The sequence below is a fragment of the Ascochyta rabiei genome, chromosome 10, assembly GCF_004011695.2.
Source record: "Ascochyta rabiei chromosome 10, complete sequence".
Taxonomy (NCBI): Eukaryota; Fungi; Ascomycota; class Dothideomycetes; order Pleosporales; family Didymellaceae; genus Ascochyta; species Ascochyta rabiei.
Window position 1 is genome coordinate 1461746 of NC_082414.1, and position 19562 is coordinate 1481307.

Genomic DNA, 19562 nt, shown 5'->3' on the forward strand with positions numbered 1-19562 from the left:
GCGCGTCTCCGGATATCCACCGATGTTACGCACCGCCACAAATGACTGTGAGAGGTTGACGGTGTGGCTGCTATTCTGAAGAGGTGGACGTCCTTGTAGTCGCATGGATACTGACAACAGGTTCAAACGACTCCATCGAAATCGGCAGTACAAAGACCTTGATTGAGATCGAAGCTTCGACAAGACTGCTTCAGCACAGAAATCAACACCATGACGCAGACATTGTACGGATTTGGCGTTGACCCGTCCCATCCAGCAAACAAGACCACCACACCAACTGCAATCCACACCACTACGCAAATTTCCATCCTCTGGGTATCGTGGTGCGACCTGATATACACCACGTGCGATTCGACCAACGCCCAAGCAACTATATATCGCGGGACAAGTTTGAATGCTTCTCAGCAAGAACGTCTGACGTCTCTTGGCTCCATCGATGCGTTCTCTGCAGACCCACAATGTCGTCTGAGCTTCTTTGGCAGCACCATGCACGACGGCCTACGAGGCTATATTCTCGGCCACAAGATCTGCATCTTCGGCACACCCGCCGAGAAGGTGGAACTAGGGAGTCAGTACAGCGACATTACGAATCTAAGTATTCCTTCGCCATTCCACCACGACGTCAGGATATGCAGCGACGCCTCCCTCCTCCTCGCTACCAGGCCTGTTCCAGACAAACATGCAGAAGCAAACAACCACAAAAGAACAGCAGAGATAGGTAGTATCGAAGACATGCAAGGGCTCAAAGATCACTGCTACAGCATCACAGACACCGAGTGCCTCGCTTCGTTCACCCCAACTCAGCTCGTTGTGAATGCAACAACGGCAACAGCTCTAGATGCATACGGCAGAGTGCACACACGCACCGCAGACCCACGGTATCCAGCCTGCGCCGGCCGACCACACACAGGAACCTCGAAATTCGAACCTGTGGCCTACCTTTCCGAAACTCGCATCACCAAGATAGCATCGGGAGGCTACATGACTGCCGCTATCAGCGAAGATGGTGAGTTGTTTCTGTGGGGACAGTCAACTCCGGGCACCGATGGAGAACTGGGTGTACTGCACAGACAGAACTATGACTCCAATGCTGCTTTGGAGGGAAAGGCAATCGTTTGGTGCGACGCTGAGCAGGATGAGTACGTCAAATGCCTCAACATAACTATTGGCGGGAACAATGCGACAGCATTCGATGTTGCGATAGGGTTTGGGCACGTACTAGTCGCAGCGAAGAACAGCGAGGGAGAGCATGTAGTGCTTGTCGCTGGCTGTGGCAGCGAAGGGCAGCTAGGTCTAGGCAGGACGGTTGACTTTCTGGAAGAGTTTGAGTTGGTAGTCGCGACAAAGGGTAAACTGGTTGTGCAAGTAGAGGCAGCAGGATGGTCCAGCTTTGTGGTCACAGAAGACGGTGGATTAAAATGAGAATGTTTTGCAAATTGAAGGGGAACAGGGGGGCTAGGATCTCTAAGGTAACACGACTTCCCACCTGCCATACCAGAACACATCGGGGAACATCAAGATCGGAAGACCATCAAAAGCCAGCATGTGTTGACACAAACGCTCAAGCTCTGAGGCAGCAGCACCCAACAGCCGGCGGTGGACCCTCATCATGAAGAGACGTATGCTGCCGCCAGGCGACTTCACTCTGTGCAACCTCGAATGTGAGACACCAGGGTTCTTGGCTGCTATTTTGGAACTGCACTGGGAGTTTTGGGGAAGACATAACATTACCAACATCGAGCCTCGTTGTAACAGTGATTGAATTTGGTCGGGTGGTTGGTGATCCGCCGGTACCGATGTGTGGGCTGCTCCGTATGTTGATTTGCGTAAGCCTTTTTGGTACCATCTTCTCGAATATGGGCCGCAAGTTCGGCAAGCAGGCTACAATGATTCCCGTACTCATCTGGGCAAGGGCCCAGAGTAGGTTGGTGCCTACGTCGTAGGTCAAATGGTCACTTAAGGAAGTTCTGGCGGTAGCAGTGATACGACAAGCTCCAATAACGATTGTCCTAGCTTGTTTCAGCGCAATTCTCGCCTCATTATGGTGTTTCATCGAACAGTATCCCACAAGCAAAGATAGCCGTAATAGCAAGCTTATGAGCTAGGCGCAAGTGCAGATGCCAAACAACATAGTGAGGCGTGCTCCAAATGACGACGTCCAAGACAATTCCTACGGCGGCCATTGTGATTATGAAAGGCTTAAGGTCGAAGCAGGAACGACTGGCATGTATCGGCAACTCCTAGCTGTGATGCAGGGGCCGGCAGTGTAGGAGCATTCCGGCTACGGTAACGATGGACGAAGCCGTTGAGATAGTAATGCACAAGTACGCTGTGCAAGATGTCAACGAGAGGTTTCCCTTGATATAGGAGTCTGAGGCGGATTAGATAGGTACCAATGCGTCTCAGCCATGGAAACATCTTCGTGTAGACCGTGCGGAGGAAGAAGATCGAAATGGCGCAGCGAGTAAGGGACAGTTCGACAGCCATTGGACTTCGGATAAACCAGAGTATCCACTAACGTAAGCCAAGTCAGAACGTCGAGGTAGGTCTTCGTACGAAAAGTGCCACTTGTGAGTCCTTCTTAGTTGCTGTAGGCTTGCGCCGACCAACGTGTCCAACTGCAATAGCTTGTCGGCGTCAGCACGTCGTTCATGGTGTAGGTCTGCGAATGACTTGCCGACAACAAACGCTGCGACAACGACATATAGGAAGAACTGGCTGGCGTCAGAGAAAGCGCGCATGTACGATACCACTGAAGCTTCACCAGAGCAAGGACCAGCAGTGTATCATCCAACGACCATGGTAAACTCTTGGCCCTTTTCGTTCCAAGCCGAGCGGTCAGGAACAAGGTGGGCAACACGGTAAGAATGGTGACGCCAGCAATACTTGCTGCGATGGACATTGACTTCCAAAGTGGTTATGCAGTGGCGGAGCTCGAGTGCTTGACGGCAGAGCAACCATTCGCATCGCGCGAGACGACGTCGAGAAAAGGCCAACAAGGTGAGTAGAATGAAATATCGACAGGGAGACGTTGGTGTGTGGAACAAGAGCGAGATCGATCGATGGTACTGCGTTGGGCGACCAGCGGCGCCGCTGCCGGCGAAGCTGGTGAAACACGCGGAGATGATTGTAACGCAGGCAGGTGCTGTTGAGAAGAGTGCCTGGACGCCAGCTTAAGGTTCGGACAAATATGGCTGTCTGTTTTTGAGGAAAAGGACGCGACAAGGTCTGACAGCTGGCACTTGGTGCTCAAACAATGTCAAAGTTGCGGTGGTGTTTCGCGGGGCCGTTTCGCTTTACCCGCAGGCTCCGGTGATGTCATGTATGGCAATATGCTTTTATCGATGATGGTTTGCACAAGCATGATCAGGAGGCAATAGAGTTGTCGTGCGGACCGAAGCGGCGCCAGCGGTATCGTTGCTGCTCTGCTCGTGGCGTGGTCAGTGAAACGATAGGTTAGCTGGACCGAATGAGCCCGCAGCAAGGCCGTTGCGTGCGTAAGTTGTAAGAGAGAATTGGATTTGGGCTCGCAACAAGGTTGCAGAAGGTTGCAAGCTGGTCTCAAGCCGACGTACAAGCAGATGCTGCGGCTGATGTGTCTCACGGGTCTCTGCTTTAGAGGTCTGTGTTGAGTTTGTCGGCCAGGCTAGCCCCAGCAGCTAGCGCTTCTTCCCATCACGCATCACGCAGTCAGCCTTTTAGAGTTCCCTATGTCGGTGTTTGGGTGCAGTCGAATTGCAACGGTTTTCTCTTGGAGTTTGGCGTTTCGGTGCCACAGCCTCGGTGCCACAGTCTCGGTGCCATGTCGTCGGACCGCAACTGGTTTGAAGCGTGCAGTCGGGCCAGTAACCGAACACCTCTGACAAACCTTGGATAAGCCTTTCAGCCCGCAGCGGGTGCCGGTGCTTTTCTGGCACGGCAAAGTCTGCATGTTGGCGGTCCGCACCACGGCTGCCGGTGTGCTATCGGAGCCTCTATTCTACACCGTAGGCGGCGACGAGTGGCCCTGCGCACACACGGCGCACACAGCGCAAGCGGCGTACGTGGACGCGCGCTGATCGATTCACTTCAATCTTAGCTGTGGCAGGCGACCGTCCAGTCAGAAAGACGGTTTTCAGGCGAGCAAGGCGGGCTTCAGGGTTGTGGCAGGGCTGATCAGGCCGCGCAGCAACGCAGACACGCGAAGAAGGCGAAGAAGGGCAAGGATGGCGGCGATCGCGGTGATCACCCAGCATCAGCCTCGCTTGCTGCGACGGTGCGACGGACTCTGGCTGCCGCGCCGCAAGCAGCAGTGTCTAGGGTATCCTCGGCCTCGTGTTTTGGCGTCGAACGACATTTCACCATAGCGCAGCACCAGCAGGAAGCCGACCAAGAGTCGCCACGACGTTAACTGTGAGATGTGTGTGGCTTGTGCTGGTGATTGGCCTGCGGACGAAACGCTAGGTGCAGCCTAGCGGGATCCAGCAAGGTGGAGAGCATACTACTCAGGGGTCGATGAGTTCGTTCCTGCTTTCGCGCCTTTCCAAGGCCGCGCAAGACTCGCCCATGCTCCTCGCAAACGTCATGTGCACAGCCAAAGTGACTTTGTCGGCTTGGGGGTGCCGCTCTATTTTTCGCAAGCAACGACCGCGGACCCCACTCATACCAGAAGCCTGACCCGTTTCCACCGACCGAGCTGGCGTCCATAAGCATCTTGCTTTCCGCCCTCTCCGCTCCGCAGCCTCTTCGACTTTGACTTCGACTTCGACTTCGACTTTGTCTCCGACTTTTGTCTTCGACTTTGTCTTCTTTCTCTCACACACACACACACACTCTCTCTCTCTCTCTTTCTCTCCGCCCTTTGGTCTGTCTTTCTGGAACACACCGACCTCTGTGACGGTCAATCCACTTCTCTTCCACCCAAACCAGACCCACCGTTCGACGCTGCAGCCACGGATTTTCTGAGGTGATGACGTTTGGCTTACAAGCCGGCCAACTCCGAGTTTTACCCAGCGCCAGCCCACATACGCACAAACACACACTCACACAACACAATGGAACAACGGCGCTCGTCCCCCTCTTTAAAGCCAAGAAGCCCGCGGCCCCCCACCAACAGAAAGAGAAGCAATTCATTGCCCTTCATGGAGGCTTTGGGCTGCTCGACCCCAGAAGCCAGGATGATGTTGGCCGAGGGCAGGGCTGCAGTTCGTAACCGGAGACGCGGCCGCCAAAACAGGCCTGTCAATGAAGAAGAAAACGCCACTACTTTCGACCCTCGGAACCATCTCAAATATCTCGATAGTTTGTACCAGAGACATGTTTCATCAACGCCACACACTGCCAAGCTCAACCACTCTCGACATACCTCCGATGCCACAGACAAGAGTACATCGACAATAGTTGCACCAAGGAGGGATGGTGACTTGGCCGGTCGCGGCACCCCAAGCCCACTGGGAGACTACTCCGCCAATCTTGCATCCTTCATCAAGGCACAACTGAGGTCCATACCCGCTTACACATCATCATCTGACCAGATCTCTCCTCGTTCGTGTCCGGAGTTGTCTTTCCAGCTGCGGACTCCTCCGCAGTCGCCAAACAAGGCCACAAGGAGACCTTTGGAAGCACCCCAGGTCATCAACATCCCCCCTGTGCGGCCCCCGATGCAGAGTGCTTTCTCTGCGTGGAGCTCAACCGACGAGTCCGAAGACGACTATGTACCCGCACTACCCGAGGTTGAACAGTACGCTCAGAACGCAGTGTCCAAAGCAAGCAACCGGAGCACACCTTCAGTGCTGAGATACTACGCTCACTCCAACGAGTCGTTCCTGTTCTCGTCCACGCCTGAAGAAGAGGAGCCTTATACTGCCAACGGTTTCCAGTTTCCCAGCCCGCCAGCCCTCTTTTGCTCCTCAACCGAATCCCACTCACCACCCCACGATGACGATGCCGACTACTACCCATCGTCCCATTCATCGCGGCCGCAGCTTACCTCTTCTTCGAAGCCATCCATCTCTTCATCATTAGCCTCGACACCATCGTACTTTGAATGCAAACGTCCCGTCTCGAACCTGTTCCCGCCTCATATGAAAGAACGGATCGTTGCGGCAGTCACGCCCCCAAAAGGGAAGATGCTGAGTGCGGTCTCTCCGTTCGAGGGCGCTTCGCTATCGAATGTTCACGATTTGTTCATCGAGTCGCAGCACCGTGTTCATGTCGATGGTTTGTCATTCGATATGCTGCGCGACTTCATCGTACCTACAAGCAGAGTCTCAACACCAGTTTGACCCGTCGATTTCTAGCTTGCCCCCAATCGTAACACGGGGTGATGATGTTCGTTTCTTCAGCATATGAATGCTTTCGGTCTGACCGGGTCGACATCTTGTGGTACAGCTGGTCTTACCGCTTGTTGCGATCTTTCATCCTCCATATCCTCTGTCACTATGAGTTGATGCGAGGAAAAATACAGATTTTGTAATTGCTTTTGCACATATAGGTTGCCGGTCCTGGGCTTCGACGCCTGTTTCTTTCTCCTTTGGCTACAGTATTCTTTCCTTGCCATTCAGATATCCATACACAACGAGCGTACGACGCACACGATTTTTCTTCTTAGCCTAGGGGTACCTTGCGAATCTAGTTTGATTTCCGGCAGCAATGAGCGGAGGATGGAAGATTTCTGTCAAAAAGCAACAACAGCGATGGTAGGGCTGTAGGGCCATACGTGCACACACAATATATCCAAGACCATACAAAGAATTGTCTCCCAGACGTACGTCAAGTCCATCAACCTTGTGATGAAGGTACCATTGTACCCCTGACTCCAGCGTGTATGCCCACAGAACCACCGAAACCCAAATGCTAGCAATGTAACCATCATCCTCGTGTAAGGCGATACTAACTAGTCACCACTAGTTTCAACCAACTTTTGGTGTTGTGGCTGTAACAGCCGTCTTTTGCAGATCATCTCTGTCCCTGCAGCGCAGATCGGTAAACGATTCGGGAAGAAACCAAACGCGCACACGAGCGAAAAGTGGGGCTACGTCATTGTTTGCTTCGTTTGCAGCCCCACAGTCACCACTTTTTGTGGGCAACAGTCACATCTATGCCAAGGCATTATCGCGTTCCTCTTCTTCTCTGTTCTTCTCGATGAGCATAGAGTTTGTTGTCGTTCTATTTCGACACACTTAAACGCGTCCAACCGCGGTAGGGGCCACGGTGTTGTTCCATAGCTTTGTGAGTGCTCAGAGCTCTTCGTGACCGCCACAGCTCCACTGTTTTGGATGGAGCTGGTTTTGCTCACCAAGGCGCTGTGCTGTCGCTGACGGTCTTTCACCTGTCGTACGCCTCTCCTGACTTGTTCAAGTCTGGCCAATCACGACAAGCATCAACGTCGTCCACGGACACATCTCTATACCGTTCGCTACAACACACCTCGCTGCCACCATGGCAAACGCCGAGCCCGCCTTGGTCGCTCAGATCTTCGATCGTCTCGTCCACGGATTTGCAGAGGCACGGCCTATGCTGCCAACATACCTACACCTCGTCGCCTCCGCCCTCTTTCCCATCTACACCGGCGCACACGCCTCGCTCTCTCGTCCCTCCACAGCTGCAAATCCTACGAAGAAGAAGAAGAAGAAGCAGAAGGCTCACCACCGCAAGGATTCAGATACCGAGGACGACGATGAGTCAAGCGACGAGGACGATGAGGAGGAGCAGCATAGAATGGAAGGTCTTTCGCCCAAGGATGCCATCCTGATGCCATTGTTTGCAGGCATAGCACTTTCGGGGCTGTATTTTCTACTGAAGTGGATGAACGACCCAACGCTACTGAACAAGATTCTCAACGCCTACTTTGCCATCTTTGGCGTCTTCTCTGTTTCGAATCTCGTCACAGACGTACTTGACATTGGACACTCCATCATCTTCCCGCGTCGACACGTCATAAACGGTACACTCTACCACATCAATAGCAAGGAGGAGAAAGCTGTACCAGTTTCAGGCAACATCAAGGGTAGGCAGTTGCTCAACACACCTCTACCAGGCTTCTTGGCGAGCACACCGCTGAACAAGAGTCTGCGGAAGATGGTGTGGAGCGATCGAGCCATGCCAGGAAACAAGTGGTCTCTGAAGCTATACCTACACCGCGCACTCGCTGCCAAATTTAAGATCGGAGTTCACGGAATCGTAGGTGCGCTGACTGGACTGATTGTCGTGGCGTACTTCAACTTTGTCGACAAGCCATGGTACCTTACAAATCTTCTTGGATTTGGCTTCTCGTATGGTGCGTTACAACTTATGAGCCCAACGACATTTGCTACTGGAAGTCTGATCCTGGGAGCGCTGTTTTTCTACGACATCTACTTCGTCTTCTACACGTAAGTCTGCCCTGTGGCGTCCTCTGTATTACTAACATGGCCACAGACCCATGATGGTAACCGTAGCCAAGTCACTCGATGTCCCTATCAAGCTTATGTTCCCTCGCCCTGCCGATCCCAAAGATCCCACCTCACTTCCTTCTCACGCTATGCTCGGACTCGGCGACGTAGTTCTCCCTGGTATTGTGATCGGGCTCGCATTACGCTTTGACCTGTATCTGTTCTACCTTCGCCACCAAAAACTCATCCGCGCTGCATCAGCAGATGGAGCTGAGACCATTGAGAAGGCAGATTACGTCCCACTTGCGGGACGCTGGAGCGACCACTTCTGGACACACTCGCTGACTGGACGGCCGCTATGGGCAAAGGACAGCGATAAGCCAGAAGCACCGTTTACATTTCCCAAGACATACTTCAGGGCCAGTTTGGTCGGCTACGTGCTAGGCCTGCTGGCTACACTGGGCGTCATGATGATATGGGACCATGCACAGCCGGCGCTTTTGTACCTTGTGCCTGGTGTGCTAGGTAGTGTCTGGTTGACTGCAGTGGTCAGAGGCGAGCTAAGCTTGATCTGGAATTACACCGAAGCCATCGAGGAAGAGGAAGATGAGCAGAAGAAGAGCAAAGACGGAAATCCTGCTAACAAAATAGGGGCCGACGAGACTGAGCGCGTCGCTCGATCACAGAGCAAGGTTGCCGAGAACCTGACAGCGGACAGCGAGAGTGACAGCGAGTCCAGCCGTCCACGCCGAAGCAAACACAGCAGACCAGAGCGCGAGGTCTTCTCATTCACCATCGAGGCGCCATCTAGCCTGAAGAAGAGCAAGGCAAAGAAGAAGCACACCAGGTCTTCTACTACCGATGAACCTAGCACGGTAGTAAGGAAGAGTAGAACCGGTCGGGAGTCGAAGGTTCAGCCAGATGTGGAGCCGGCCGGCAAGAGGCAGAGATTGAGGTAAATGGCTAATGCATCAGCATGTCATGATAGGATGCTAGAAGTAGTAATAGAATTTCCAGCATTCAACGATTCAGCAGCCTCTACGTACTCCACTCTCTGAAAGACCTTGGTAATGGACAATCGCGCCTCTTTCAATACCCCGCGCATCTAACACGCTCGACCCATCTCTCGCGCTACTCGACACCCACTACAAAAGCAACGCCATGTGTGAGGCGATGTGAATTCATGCACGGACAAAGCTTCAAGAACCGAAAGAACAATCTACTTGTGACCGTCCCCGATCCCTCCCAACTTCATTGCTACACAGCGTCCCGCGCTCCCTTTCCATCCTCGAAGCCACGAGCCATTGCGCGCACCAATGTACCACCACATCCCTGTTCCTAGAGATTAGGATGTCCATCAGAAAACCCATGGCTGTGCTAGGTAGGTAGGCCGTCACTAGTCACACAGAGACGATTTCCAGGCTGAGGGACGTCTGTAGTGAGGTGGGCAACGAGCAGTGGGGGCATCGTCGTGCGGCATATTGTGGACGATGCTGATTGCGAGGAAGGCAGGCTGAAGGCCTCCGTGAACGTCGAAGATTCACCTTGACCGGTAAGATCTCAAGGATATGCACTGGTGGTTGTGGAGGCGTTGAGGTCGATGGGGGCTGGAGGGCTGCTCTTCTCTTTGCCTTGGTCATGTTTACAGTGTTTTTGACTGGCCCGAGGCTTTAGAAGAATTCCGGTGCCTACTAATACACCTTGATAAGAGTCATGTTGGGTATTTGGCTAGACTTATGGTACATACGAAGACAAATGTGATAACTATGCAATGCTCAAAGCATGCTCTTACGCTTCGATAGTTTGGCATACTGCCGCTGTGTCCTTGTCTCGCCGTCTTCCATCTCGTATTCGGAAAGCGATACTCCAGACCGCCTACTCTCCGTTGTGCCCAGAGGTCGAAGTCGCTCAGTACCAGCGGGTTGGCTGACCTTGGCTGGAGTTCTCTTCTTGGACCCGAAAGGTAGCTGCATTCCGCTGATTGCCGTTTTGAGACTTGAAAAGAAACCACTTTCTTTTGCTTGTACCTGTGGTGGGGCACTGTGGTCGTGGTCATGGACGTGCGGATGCGCATGTGAGTGCTCGTGCCCAGCTAGAAGAGCGCTCTTCTCGCCGGGCTCCATGTACAGATGTTCGCCTTCATGGTTGACGAACCAGTTGACCATGTACTGCTTGCCCTCTGGACCCCCGCCGCAACTTCCTGCGAGAGCTTGACTGGGTGGAGAGTTCACAGCCAGTGCGAATAGATTCGGTGGCTCGGAGAAGTCCGTGACAAGACCGCGGTGCAGGAGGAAGTAGACAAGGACGAAAATGTTCATCAGGAACACTAGGAAGAGAATTACCATCCAGGCTTTGGAAGGATTGTCGACTCCACCAGAAGCATACTGCTGTGCTACGATTGTTGCGTTGAAATACTGAGTTTGCGGGGTCTCGAGTATCGCTTTAGTGTAATTCTAGCCATGTTAGCATGGCTTCAGAGCGCTGCTGGAACCAACTGAGATCAGCCACTTACCCAGAATGGTACAAAAGGCGCGTCGAGGAAGCTTTTAAGCAGCGTACATCCAGACATAACAGCCAGAGCTTCACTCATACTAGGAAGCAATGGACTCAAATCAACGTCCATGTTATCTGGATCGGCTTCATTCGCGCCAGTTGGCGTCAACTGTAACTGCATCAGAAGTCTGGAGTTACTAGCATCCGCATCCATGATTCCATTGTTCAGCGAGAGAGCGTTTGACCAGTCGGTACCGACGTCTCGCCAGTTCTTAAGACCTTGCTGTGTCGTCGCGTTTGTCTGGCTCTTGATGTACGCCATGTCGCCAGCACTTTCTTCACAGAGTGCTTCCATTTTGCCACCAGAGCCACCAGCTACGTATCGTGTGCTACAGTACGGCGTAATGTCGACATCGATTTTGCAGACCGAGTAAATACCAGTCATGTTGGGACCGGGAGCGCCGGCTCCGCCTTGCCCCATCAGATAAATGGCAGACCTCCCCCAAGAAAGACTGGTATGGTTCAGGATCGTGTTGAAGGGTTTAGGAAACCTGGCGAACACGGGTGGATAATCAAGCATAGCCTTCTTGTCTTGTTTCGTCCAACCAAAGATCTCGTCTACTACCGTGCTATTTGTGGTGGTCGCGTTACCCTGTAGCTTGGGCCAGGTCGTGATGTTCACTGTCTCACGATCGTTCCACGTGTCGTAGACGATGGGCGCAAGCTCACTCTCGTTCATGTTGACGCACAAGACTTTCATGACTGGCGAAGGTACAGATGCATGGAGCGAGTAGGTCCCTTCTGAGTCCAGTTCTTCTGGCTGGAGAATGCCATTCCTCTGGTCGCGTGCCGCTGCAAACACACCCGCGTGGGGCATAGCAAGAGAGACGTTGTTAATGGCGCGTTTGTACTTCTGGGAGACTGCTTTTGTATCGACAATGTCAACCCACTGGGCTTCGACCGTTGTGTTCTCATATAAGAGTCCGAAACCTAACGGACGTTTCTTCTGTTCTGATGAGCTATTGCCAGTATCGGCTTCGATTTCCCAGTCGGCCAGGTATTTGTGGTAGTTGTAAAAACCTTGGCCAGCATGCTCGATCTGTGTGCAAGTCGTACCTCCGTACTCTTTGTCACTGGTAATCGGAGTCTGACACATCTGTTTGATGTAGTTGATGTTTGCGAAGTCGGTCTTGACGCTCGCTGCCAGAACCCTTGTTTCCAGAAAGCCATTCTTCAGCATTGGCTGGACCAGAGCGGTTGCTGCAGGCGCGTAGAGTGTTGCCAGGATTGCGCTCAGCAGACTCAGCATGCCTAAAAAGGACAGGCCAGCGTACTTGGCAGTCTCCCAATGGGTGATGAGAGTACCAGGCTGGACGACCCAACGCCACATACTCAACTCGGACAGTGTCACACCTCGACCTCCACTAGCCCGCGAAAAGGCTCTTCGAGAGAGCACTTGTCCTAAGAACGCGACGAATCCAGTGACGAAGGACAGTTCGATGATCTTGGCCAAGATAGAAGTCCAGAGAATAGCAGTGGCAGGGCGCATTTTCGCGCCCGGGCTGGTACTGATATACCGGCCATAACGAGGCGCTCTCAACGCTAGTCCAAGGAAAATGCCCGACAAGATTGTAGAGAACAAACATATGAAGATGATTGTGCCATTGAGCCATGTGAAGCGAGAATGGTAGAAGTCTCTTCTTGTCTGGCACTCTTGGCCGGGGTGGAACGTGTTGTTCTCGAATGCCGATTTGATGGAGGGCGCACCGCGCAGCCGCTGTGTGTCTGATGAATGCATGTACTGCTGGAAGTCGGTGGTGCTGGCATGGGTCCGCGCGTGCTCCAGCATGCCACGCTGGAAATGCTCATAGCTTCCAGTGTACGGGCTCGAGCGTTCGCGGCGCAAGTCGGGTGTTCCCTCGGCCGAGTCGTAGGGGAAGCTGGCGAGGAAAGGTTCGGTCGTGCCGGGGGGCGACAGTGTGATGTCTGGACTCCAGGCTGGGGCGCTTCCCACGTTGCGAACGTGGGATGGTATGGCCGCACCGCCCAGGGTGGGAGAGTCTCCAGCTGCTATGCCCAGCCCAGCGCTGCCTGGTCGCCTAAAGCTGTGTGCAATGTCTCCTTCATCTTCCTCCGCAATTGTGGGCGGGGCCGGTCGGTCGGTCGCATCGTTGCCCACTCGCGTGTAGCCCGTGTGTGAGGTTGGTGGAGTGGACGACGGCTGACCAAAGCTTAGGCCGAAGGAGGGAGGGCTGTTTGCGAAGCCCAGGGCTGGCAGTGCAGGTGTTGAGTCGGCGCTGTTGGGTTTGCTCGATGCTTCGCGACGGCGGTCGGCCATGGCTGGCGCGGGGATAGCGGATAGCGGTCAAGTGCAGGGCTGTCTAGGGTCCGCTGAGTCCGCTGCTGCTGCCGCTCTTTGCAGCGCTGCCTGAGCGAGTTTCAGCCGTCGTTGGTTATCGCCGAATTGCAGCTGGTAGTTCGAGAAGGCTGTGTTCGTATCAGGCCGGGGTACCCTGTGCTGTGCGACGACGGCCTGTAACAGTGCTCCAGTGTTGCAACGTCATTGAGCGAGAAGTCGGCAATAGAGCAGACGCAGGAGTGAGAGTGAGAGTGAGAGTGAGAGTGAGAGTGAGAGTGAGAGTGAGAGTGAAAGTTCGAGTGAGAGACATTGCCAGCGATACGCCTGACATGTCCAGCCTTGTGCAGCGGGCTGCCTCAGGCCCTGCGGCTCCACGGCTGCATCGTCTCAGCGCTGTCAGCGTGCACGTTCAGCTGGCGCTGCTGTAGCGCCTTTGAGCCAAGTCGTGGCTGCTTCCAGCCCCCAACGACGTGCCAGCGCCTGCTCAACGCGCCGAATTGCCCACCAAGGCCCAGGCCGTACTGTGCGAGTTGTCGAGACAGGCTCTGGAGGCTTTGCTCTCGTCGGGGACACTTTGCGCTGCTTGTAGCGAGCTGGGTAGGTGGCATCCTGACAAACAAGGGCAGCATGGAACCGCCCGTGCCATGGTTTGCGGCGCGAGCGACCCTGCACTGTCAAACATTCTGCGGCAGTCCAGGATGGTGTGTTTGTGAACATGATTCGCCAAAGAGCCAGAGGGACGCGTCAGTAGGTGTCAAGTGGTGCAGCTGGCTTGGAACAGCAGATGCTAAAAGGGTGTAAGACGGGCGACCAGCTCCAAGGCTCAGCTCATGCACGTATGGAGAAGCGTGGGGAGACGGGAACAACAAGAGGAACGACCTCTAGAGGGCGCTGGGAGTTGCGAGTGCTATGTATAGGCAGCTACGCCGCAGTTGCTGAGAGAGAGAGATTGGTGGCTGCCTTGCCAGAATGGAAAGAGCTCCCTCCCTTCTTCCTGATAAGCTCTCTAGAATGCAATCCACTGCGTATAGGTCCGCATCAATGCATGCAGACGGCAGCCTAGCGATGCTTTACATAATCATATTTGCCGTGTAGAGATTCTCGCGACTGTCATGATGACATATTTGGGAGAGTTCCGTATTGGACGTGCACTCTGCTACGTTGCCTCCTTTGCTTCCCTCAACCATCTAATTTCCGCGTCCAACCGCCAGGCTTAATTCGCCCCACTTGTCAAGAGTCTCCATGGCAAGACAAAGGGCTTCGGAGTTTCATCCGTTATTCTCGTGCCCACAACGACAGACCAGCGGCATGGATCGTATGCTGCAACCACGCAAAGCTTGCTGGAGCATCGCGCACACCTGTCACCTACATGATCGACAAAGGGCAAATACGCGTACGAGCGAAACGGAGAGTGATATCCACTTTGTCTTGTTACAGGCTCGCACGTCAAGCAATTACCTACTAACCCACTGCACCCCCGGATTTTGGCGTCTCGCTAATCGAAGACCCTGGACGTTTGACACACGTTTAGTCTACAGGGAGCCTCATGACTTGACTACTTTTCATCTTCCCATCGTCATATGGTCCTTTTCGGCCCGGATTGCTGGGCTCCGTGAAGTTCCTCCGCTCGTGTGAGGAACGATTCCAACAAAGCTGCGCACCCCACTATAAGGCCATACGAAAATGCTTGTTGGAATGGCACAAGTCTGTGATCGACAGCACAAGGGCATACATACAACCCACGGCTAGAGTCCTTTCATATGCCGGCAACAAAATGACACGTTTCGAAACGGAAAGGTAATCTCCGTCAAGCTCACGTCTGGTCCTGGGCACATTGCTTGGACATGCTTCATAAAGAGCTGTCGTTTCTCGTTGTTTGTCCGTCATTGCTTCGACATCTTAACTTGAAGCAACCATGAAGCTTGCCACGATCCTCTCGTTCGCCGGTGCAGTGGCTGCACTTCCGGCCGCTAGGAACGATGTATCCGCCCGAGCTTCCTACTCGAAGGTGGATGGTCTCAAGTTCAACATCGACGGTGTTACGAAATGTAAGTCGGTTGCAGCAGTCATCGATTCCTAGATTGACGTTCCTCAGATTATGCCGGCACCAACAGCTACTGGATTCCTTTCCTAACCAACGACAATGATGTGAACGTAATCATGGGTCATTTGGCTACTTCCAAGCAGAATATACTGAGAGTATGGGGGTAGGCGTGTGTCTTCGCATCGTACGAACTAATACTGATACCTCGAACAGGTTAACGATGTCACATCCATTCCCAGCTCTGGCACCGTGTATTTCCAGTCTTTCTCCGGCTCAACAGCAACCATTAACACTGGCGCCAACGGTCTCCAGCGCCTGGACGCAGTCGTAAAGGCTGCCGAGAAGAACGGCATCAAGCTCATCATCAACTTCGTAAACAACTGGACTGACTACGGTGGCATGGCAGCTTACTTCTCCGCCTGCGGCGTCAGCAGCAACGCTCAATGGTACCAGTCCACTAAATGCCAGGCCATGTACCAAGCATACGTCGAGGCCGTGGTCTCTCGCTATCGCACCTCGACTGCTGTCTTTGCGTGGGAGCTCGCCAATGAGCCGCGCTGCAACGGCTGCGCTACCTCTGTTTTGACCAACTGAATCCGCAGCTCGTCCAACTACGTCCGCTCCCTCGACTCAGACCATATGATTGCTATCGGCGACGAGGGTTTCGGTCTCACTGGCGATGGCTCGTACCCTTACCAGTTCGGCGAGGGTCTTGATTTCGCCGCTAACCTCGCACTGCCCAACGTCTCCTTCGGCACCTTCCATCTCTATCCCGAAAGCTGGGGTACAACGAACGACTGGGGTAGTGCGTGGATCACTGCGCATGGCGCCGCATGCGAGAAAGCTAACAAACCCTGTTTGCTGGAAGAGTATGGAGTGGAAGTTGCCGCTGACCATTGCCCAGTCGAGAGCGAGTGGCAGGCGACCAGCTTGGGTCTCAAAGATGCAGGTATGGCTGCAGATTTGTTTTGGCAGCTCGGTGATACAATTCCCAGTACGGGAGCGCTGACAAGCAATGATGGGAATACCATCTACTACAACAGCTCGGATTGGACGTGTCTTGTCACAGACCATATCAAGAAGATTGGTTGACATTAACCAAACCAATGTAGTGTTAAATAGATGAACGTTCACTTTAATTCGAACAAAGCGCACACCAACACCAACCAGAGATGACTGCTAAGCTCTTCAGCAAATGACTCAAATTGAGATGAGGAAATAAACGAATCCGAGCATTTCCCCACCTCCGACATCTGTCCAAAGATTTTTTGTCTTCAAAGAGTACTTGTTGCAGCTGAAAAGGTTATATTTGTACGCACAACTACTTGCCCTCCTAGCCACGTTATATTGGCCTATTCTCTACTGCGACAGTACTTTAACACACAACGAAGTATCCAAATTTCTTGCATTAGTTCAAAACTCGTCCGAGTCGTCTCGACACATCATCTCCAACTACTCAAAAAGCGTCTCGGGTCTCCTTGATTATTTTTTACTAGCGAAGAAGTAACACCCGTCAAGTCTAAGTGGGATTCATTGTCTGGGTATCCACGCCAGGCTGGCATGTTCTCGGGGCAAAACAGTCACAACAATGCACTGCTGCTGCAGGAGAGCTTTCAGGAGTGCATGCTGGTCGTTATTGGACTTGTGTCTGTCAGCAAAATAAAGGCGAGGCACGCATCAGATCACGGCTGTATGACCAGAAGGCGAGTAACCCTGAAGATGCTGATGTCGAGGTCTGGTTTCACGCTAGGCTGATAGACATCCTGGAACTGCGTCGTGCTGCGGTAATCAGCAGGTTGCAGCTTGTCCGTCTGTTTAGCGGTACCTTGTGTGGGAGGGAAGACGATGAGGTGCATCAGTGTGGGCCTGGCCCTGACTTGTATACTATGGCCTGACGTGAGTGTGTCTCTTCACATATTATAAGCGAGTCTGTTCAAATAACATGAAAATCTGAGACCACGATCTAAATAGCAAGCTTAATACGGACGCTGGGTATATTAATGGATGGTAGCAATGAAGCAACTATTCAGTCTTGGCTTGGTCGCATCGTTGTGCAAAAACATGTGCATAGTGCGGAAGGGTTGTCCATAGCACTACAACACGGGAGTCAAGTTTGTGTGCACACTTGTCGCAAGTAAGTTTGAAGTTTGTCAAAATCGCGAGGGCAGGGGCCATGGGCTTGGCAATTTCGGCGCTCGTTTATGCTCTTGCATTCCTCGACACTCCTCAGACAGCATCGAATCGTCCAAATTCTTCCTCTTCAGTGCATAACTTCACAATAACCACCACTAATCGCCCACTCATAATGCCTGCACCCCGTCGATCCCAAACTTAAGCTCGGCGAGCAGCGGTGAAGATCCTTTGAGAGCGATGGAGAATTAGGAGCGACGCATTGTATAAGAGTCCCGCTATCTCGCCAAGCGTTTCATCATGATAGGGCGCCCTGCCCGTTGTGGAAGGCCACGCTTCTACAAAAGATGAACTCAGCAGATTCGTGCAGCTCTTCAGAGCACGCGACCATGAGCCTGAACAGATCGACTTGAACATGCTTCGGACCGAAAGAAGAGTTTTCGAAGAACCGCAATCGTCCCGTCCCCTTATCAGAATACACATGCATGACTCGAGTCCTTGACCGTGCAGAATTCGCGGGTCTGGCGTCTCGAAAGTTGTGTCGGGAGATCCAGCCCATAATCCCGGGCCCCACATGCTGGTCTTAGGTTCTGGAGAACTATGGCCAACCTTCCTCACATACCCTGGAGTGCCCAGCTGGTGCAATGCGCTCTACTTCCATCTATTGTGACAGTGTGCCTCAGGTACTTTCACGACATCCAAAGTTTCTGCGGACTTGCTCTTCCGTCGCGCGAGTTCTTTGATTATCGTGACACCGCGGCGACCATTGAACACCGAAAACGATCGATTGCGCCATAGCCTCTGCTGCGAAAGACAGAACCTACTTTCTCCTCTGGTTAGGAACGGGAACCTTGCAGAGGCAACGCGTCTCATAGACGAGACCGTCCTCTCATCGTTCGTCACGTTAGGCTTACGAGTCGCTTATTAGGGTGGCCATGCTCACTCTTCGTACTCTTCTGTCGCTACCGACATTTTTTTCGATCGCTTTAGTCGCCCATGCAATTGCTGTTCCGGACGACAACGGAGTAATCGCCGAAGGAAAGGGCAAAGAAAAGCCTGAACTTGCCGCAACCCTGACTGGTGGCGAAGGATGTTCGTCATCTGATATTGAGGACATTCGAGATGGCTTCGTGGAGATGACCGAACTGTTGCAAGCTGCTCTACCGTACGATCCAAACGGACAGCCGGCCATTGAATTATTCGGTCAGCCCTTGCAGATCGTAAACTACTCCTCGATGATTCAGTCGAATCTCGAACGCGCAGCACAGTACGCCAACTTGAAGGGGAATGAGATAGTCAACCCAGACGTCCATGTGCGATGCGACGACCCGAATAAGACTTGCAAAATGGGGAACAAGAGGGACGGAAACCACGTCGCATACAACGTGGGCAATCTCCCAATGATCAACTTCTGCAAGGACTACTTCATGCTTGACGGTCTCGAGGAGAGGGTGGACAGGAAGTCAGGCAACCAGATGGAGAAAGAAAGGCTGCACGAATACTACAACAGGGCAACACTGTGGGCAAGGATGGTAATGCACATCGAAGGGGTTGGCAGTGCAGTGGTCGAAAAGCCTATTCCAGCGGGCCCGAACTCAACATCTGGCCGGGAGTGGGATACGATCGTCACTGAAGGACCGATGAACACAACGGTGCTTGCTGGAGTACTGAACGACCGCCCGGATGGCAACGGACCAGACGACATCCAGACCCTAAAGTACGCTTACGGCGTGACGCGGTCGAAGCTACTGGCAGTTCTCTCGACCCAACTCCCGTACGACGCCGCCAACAACGCCGAGAACTACGCATTGTACGCCCAGGCGCGCTATGTCATCGTAAAAAAGGGCTTCTACCCCAACGTGCCAGTCATGGACTTCCCCAACGAGCTGTCTGTTCTCACCAACGAACAGCTTCAAGACGGGGAAAGGAACAAGTTCGCCTACTTTGACTCGTCAGATGTCGTGGCCCGTCCGCCCAATATGGAACTCAAGGCGAGCCCGCTGCCTGGTGCTGCTTCGATGATGCATGGACAGCAGCCTACGTTGATGGCTCTGGCAATACTAACTGTTGGATGCTCCCTTGCCATGTCATCGTTCGGATGAAGAGCGACATGTAAAGCCACTCGGGTTACGAAACGCACGAACAAAACTTAACACCTGAAACTACCCGCTTAGCAAGCTCCTAA

At 53.2% G+C, this 19562-nt stretch overlaps 6 protein-coding genes across 6 annotated transcripts, besides 6 other annotated features; 5 read left to right on the forward strand and 1 right to left on the reverse strand.

Annotated features, from left to right (window-relative positions):
- Positions 1-210: 210 nt before the first annotated feature.
- EKO05_0006603 (uncharacterized protein) lies at positions 211-1422 on the forward strand (the record flags this gene model as incomplete). The annotated part of the gene is made up of 1 exon (XM_038946160.1): positions 211-1422. One exon carries the CDS (start codon positions 211-213, stop codon positions 1420-1422), a length of 1212 nt encoding a protein of 403 aa, XP_038798098.1.
- Positions 1423-4723: 3301 nt separating this feature from the next.
- Positions 4724-4756: a tandem repeat.
- Positions 4757-4793: a tandem repeat.
- Positions 4784-4834: a tandem repeat.
- A 166-nt stretch (positions 4835-5000) lies between these two features.
- Positions 5001-5033: a tandem repeat.
- Positions 5034-6263, forward strand: EKO05_0006604 (uncharacterized protein; the record flags this gene model as incomplete). Its single annotated transcript, XM_038946161.1, has 1 exon — positions 5034-6263. The coding sequence occupies one exon, from the start codon at positions 5034-5036 to the stop codon at positions 6261-6263; it is 1230 nt and encodes a 409-aa protein (XP_038798099.1).
- A 1156-nt stretch (positions 6264-7419) lies between these two features.
- EKO05_0006605 (uncharacterized protein) lies at positions 7420-9310 on the forward strand (the record flags this gene model as incomplete). Its single annotated transcript, XM_038940485.1, has 2 exons — positions 7420-8351; positions 8398-9310. 2 exons carry the CDS (start codon positions 7420-7422, stop codon positions 9308-9310), a joined length of 1845 nt encoding a protein of 614 aa, XP_038798100.1.
- Positions 7596-7620: a tandem repeat.
- An 816-nt stretch (positions 9311-10126) lies between the features above and the next one.
- EKO05_0006606 (uncharacterized protein) lies at positions 10127-13182 on the reverse strand (the record flags this gene model as incomplete). The annotated part of the gene is made up of 2 exons (XM_038940286.1): positions 10127-10804; positions 10864-13182. 2 exons carry the CDS (start codon positions 13180-13182, stop codon positions 10127-10129), a joined length of 2997 nt encoding a protein of 998 aa, XP_038798101.1.
- A 258-nt stretch (positions 13183-13440) lies between these two features.
- Positions 13441-13509: a tandem repeat.
- Positions 13510-15118: 1609 nt separating this feature from the next.
- On the forward strand, positions 15119-16339 carry EKO05_0006607 (Mannan endo-1,4-beta-mannosidase; the record flags this gene model as incomplete). The annotated part of the gene is made up of 4 exons (XM_038940484.1): positions 15119-15251; positions 15299-15402; positions 15461-15780; positions 15850-16339. 4 exons carry the CDS (start codon positions 15119-15121, stop codon positions 16337-16339), a joined length of 1047 nt encoding a protein of 348 aa, XP_038798102.1.
- Positions 16340-18312: 1973 nt separating this feature from the next.
- On the forward strand, positions 18313-19479 carry EKO05_0006608 (uncharacterized protein; the record flags this gene model as incomplete). Its single annotated transcript, XM_038946162.1, has 1 exon — positions 18313-19479. The coding sequence occupies one exon, from the start codon at positions 18313-18315 to the stop codon at positions 19477-19479; it is 1167 nt and encodes a 388-aa protein (XP_038798103.1).
- Between the last annotated feature and the right edge of the window lie 83 nt (positions 19480-19562).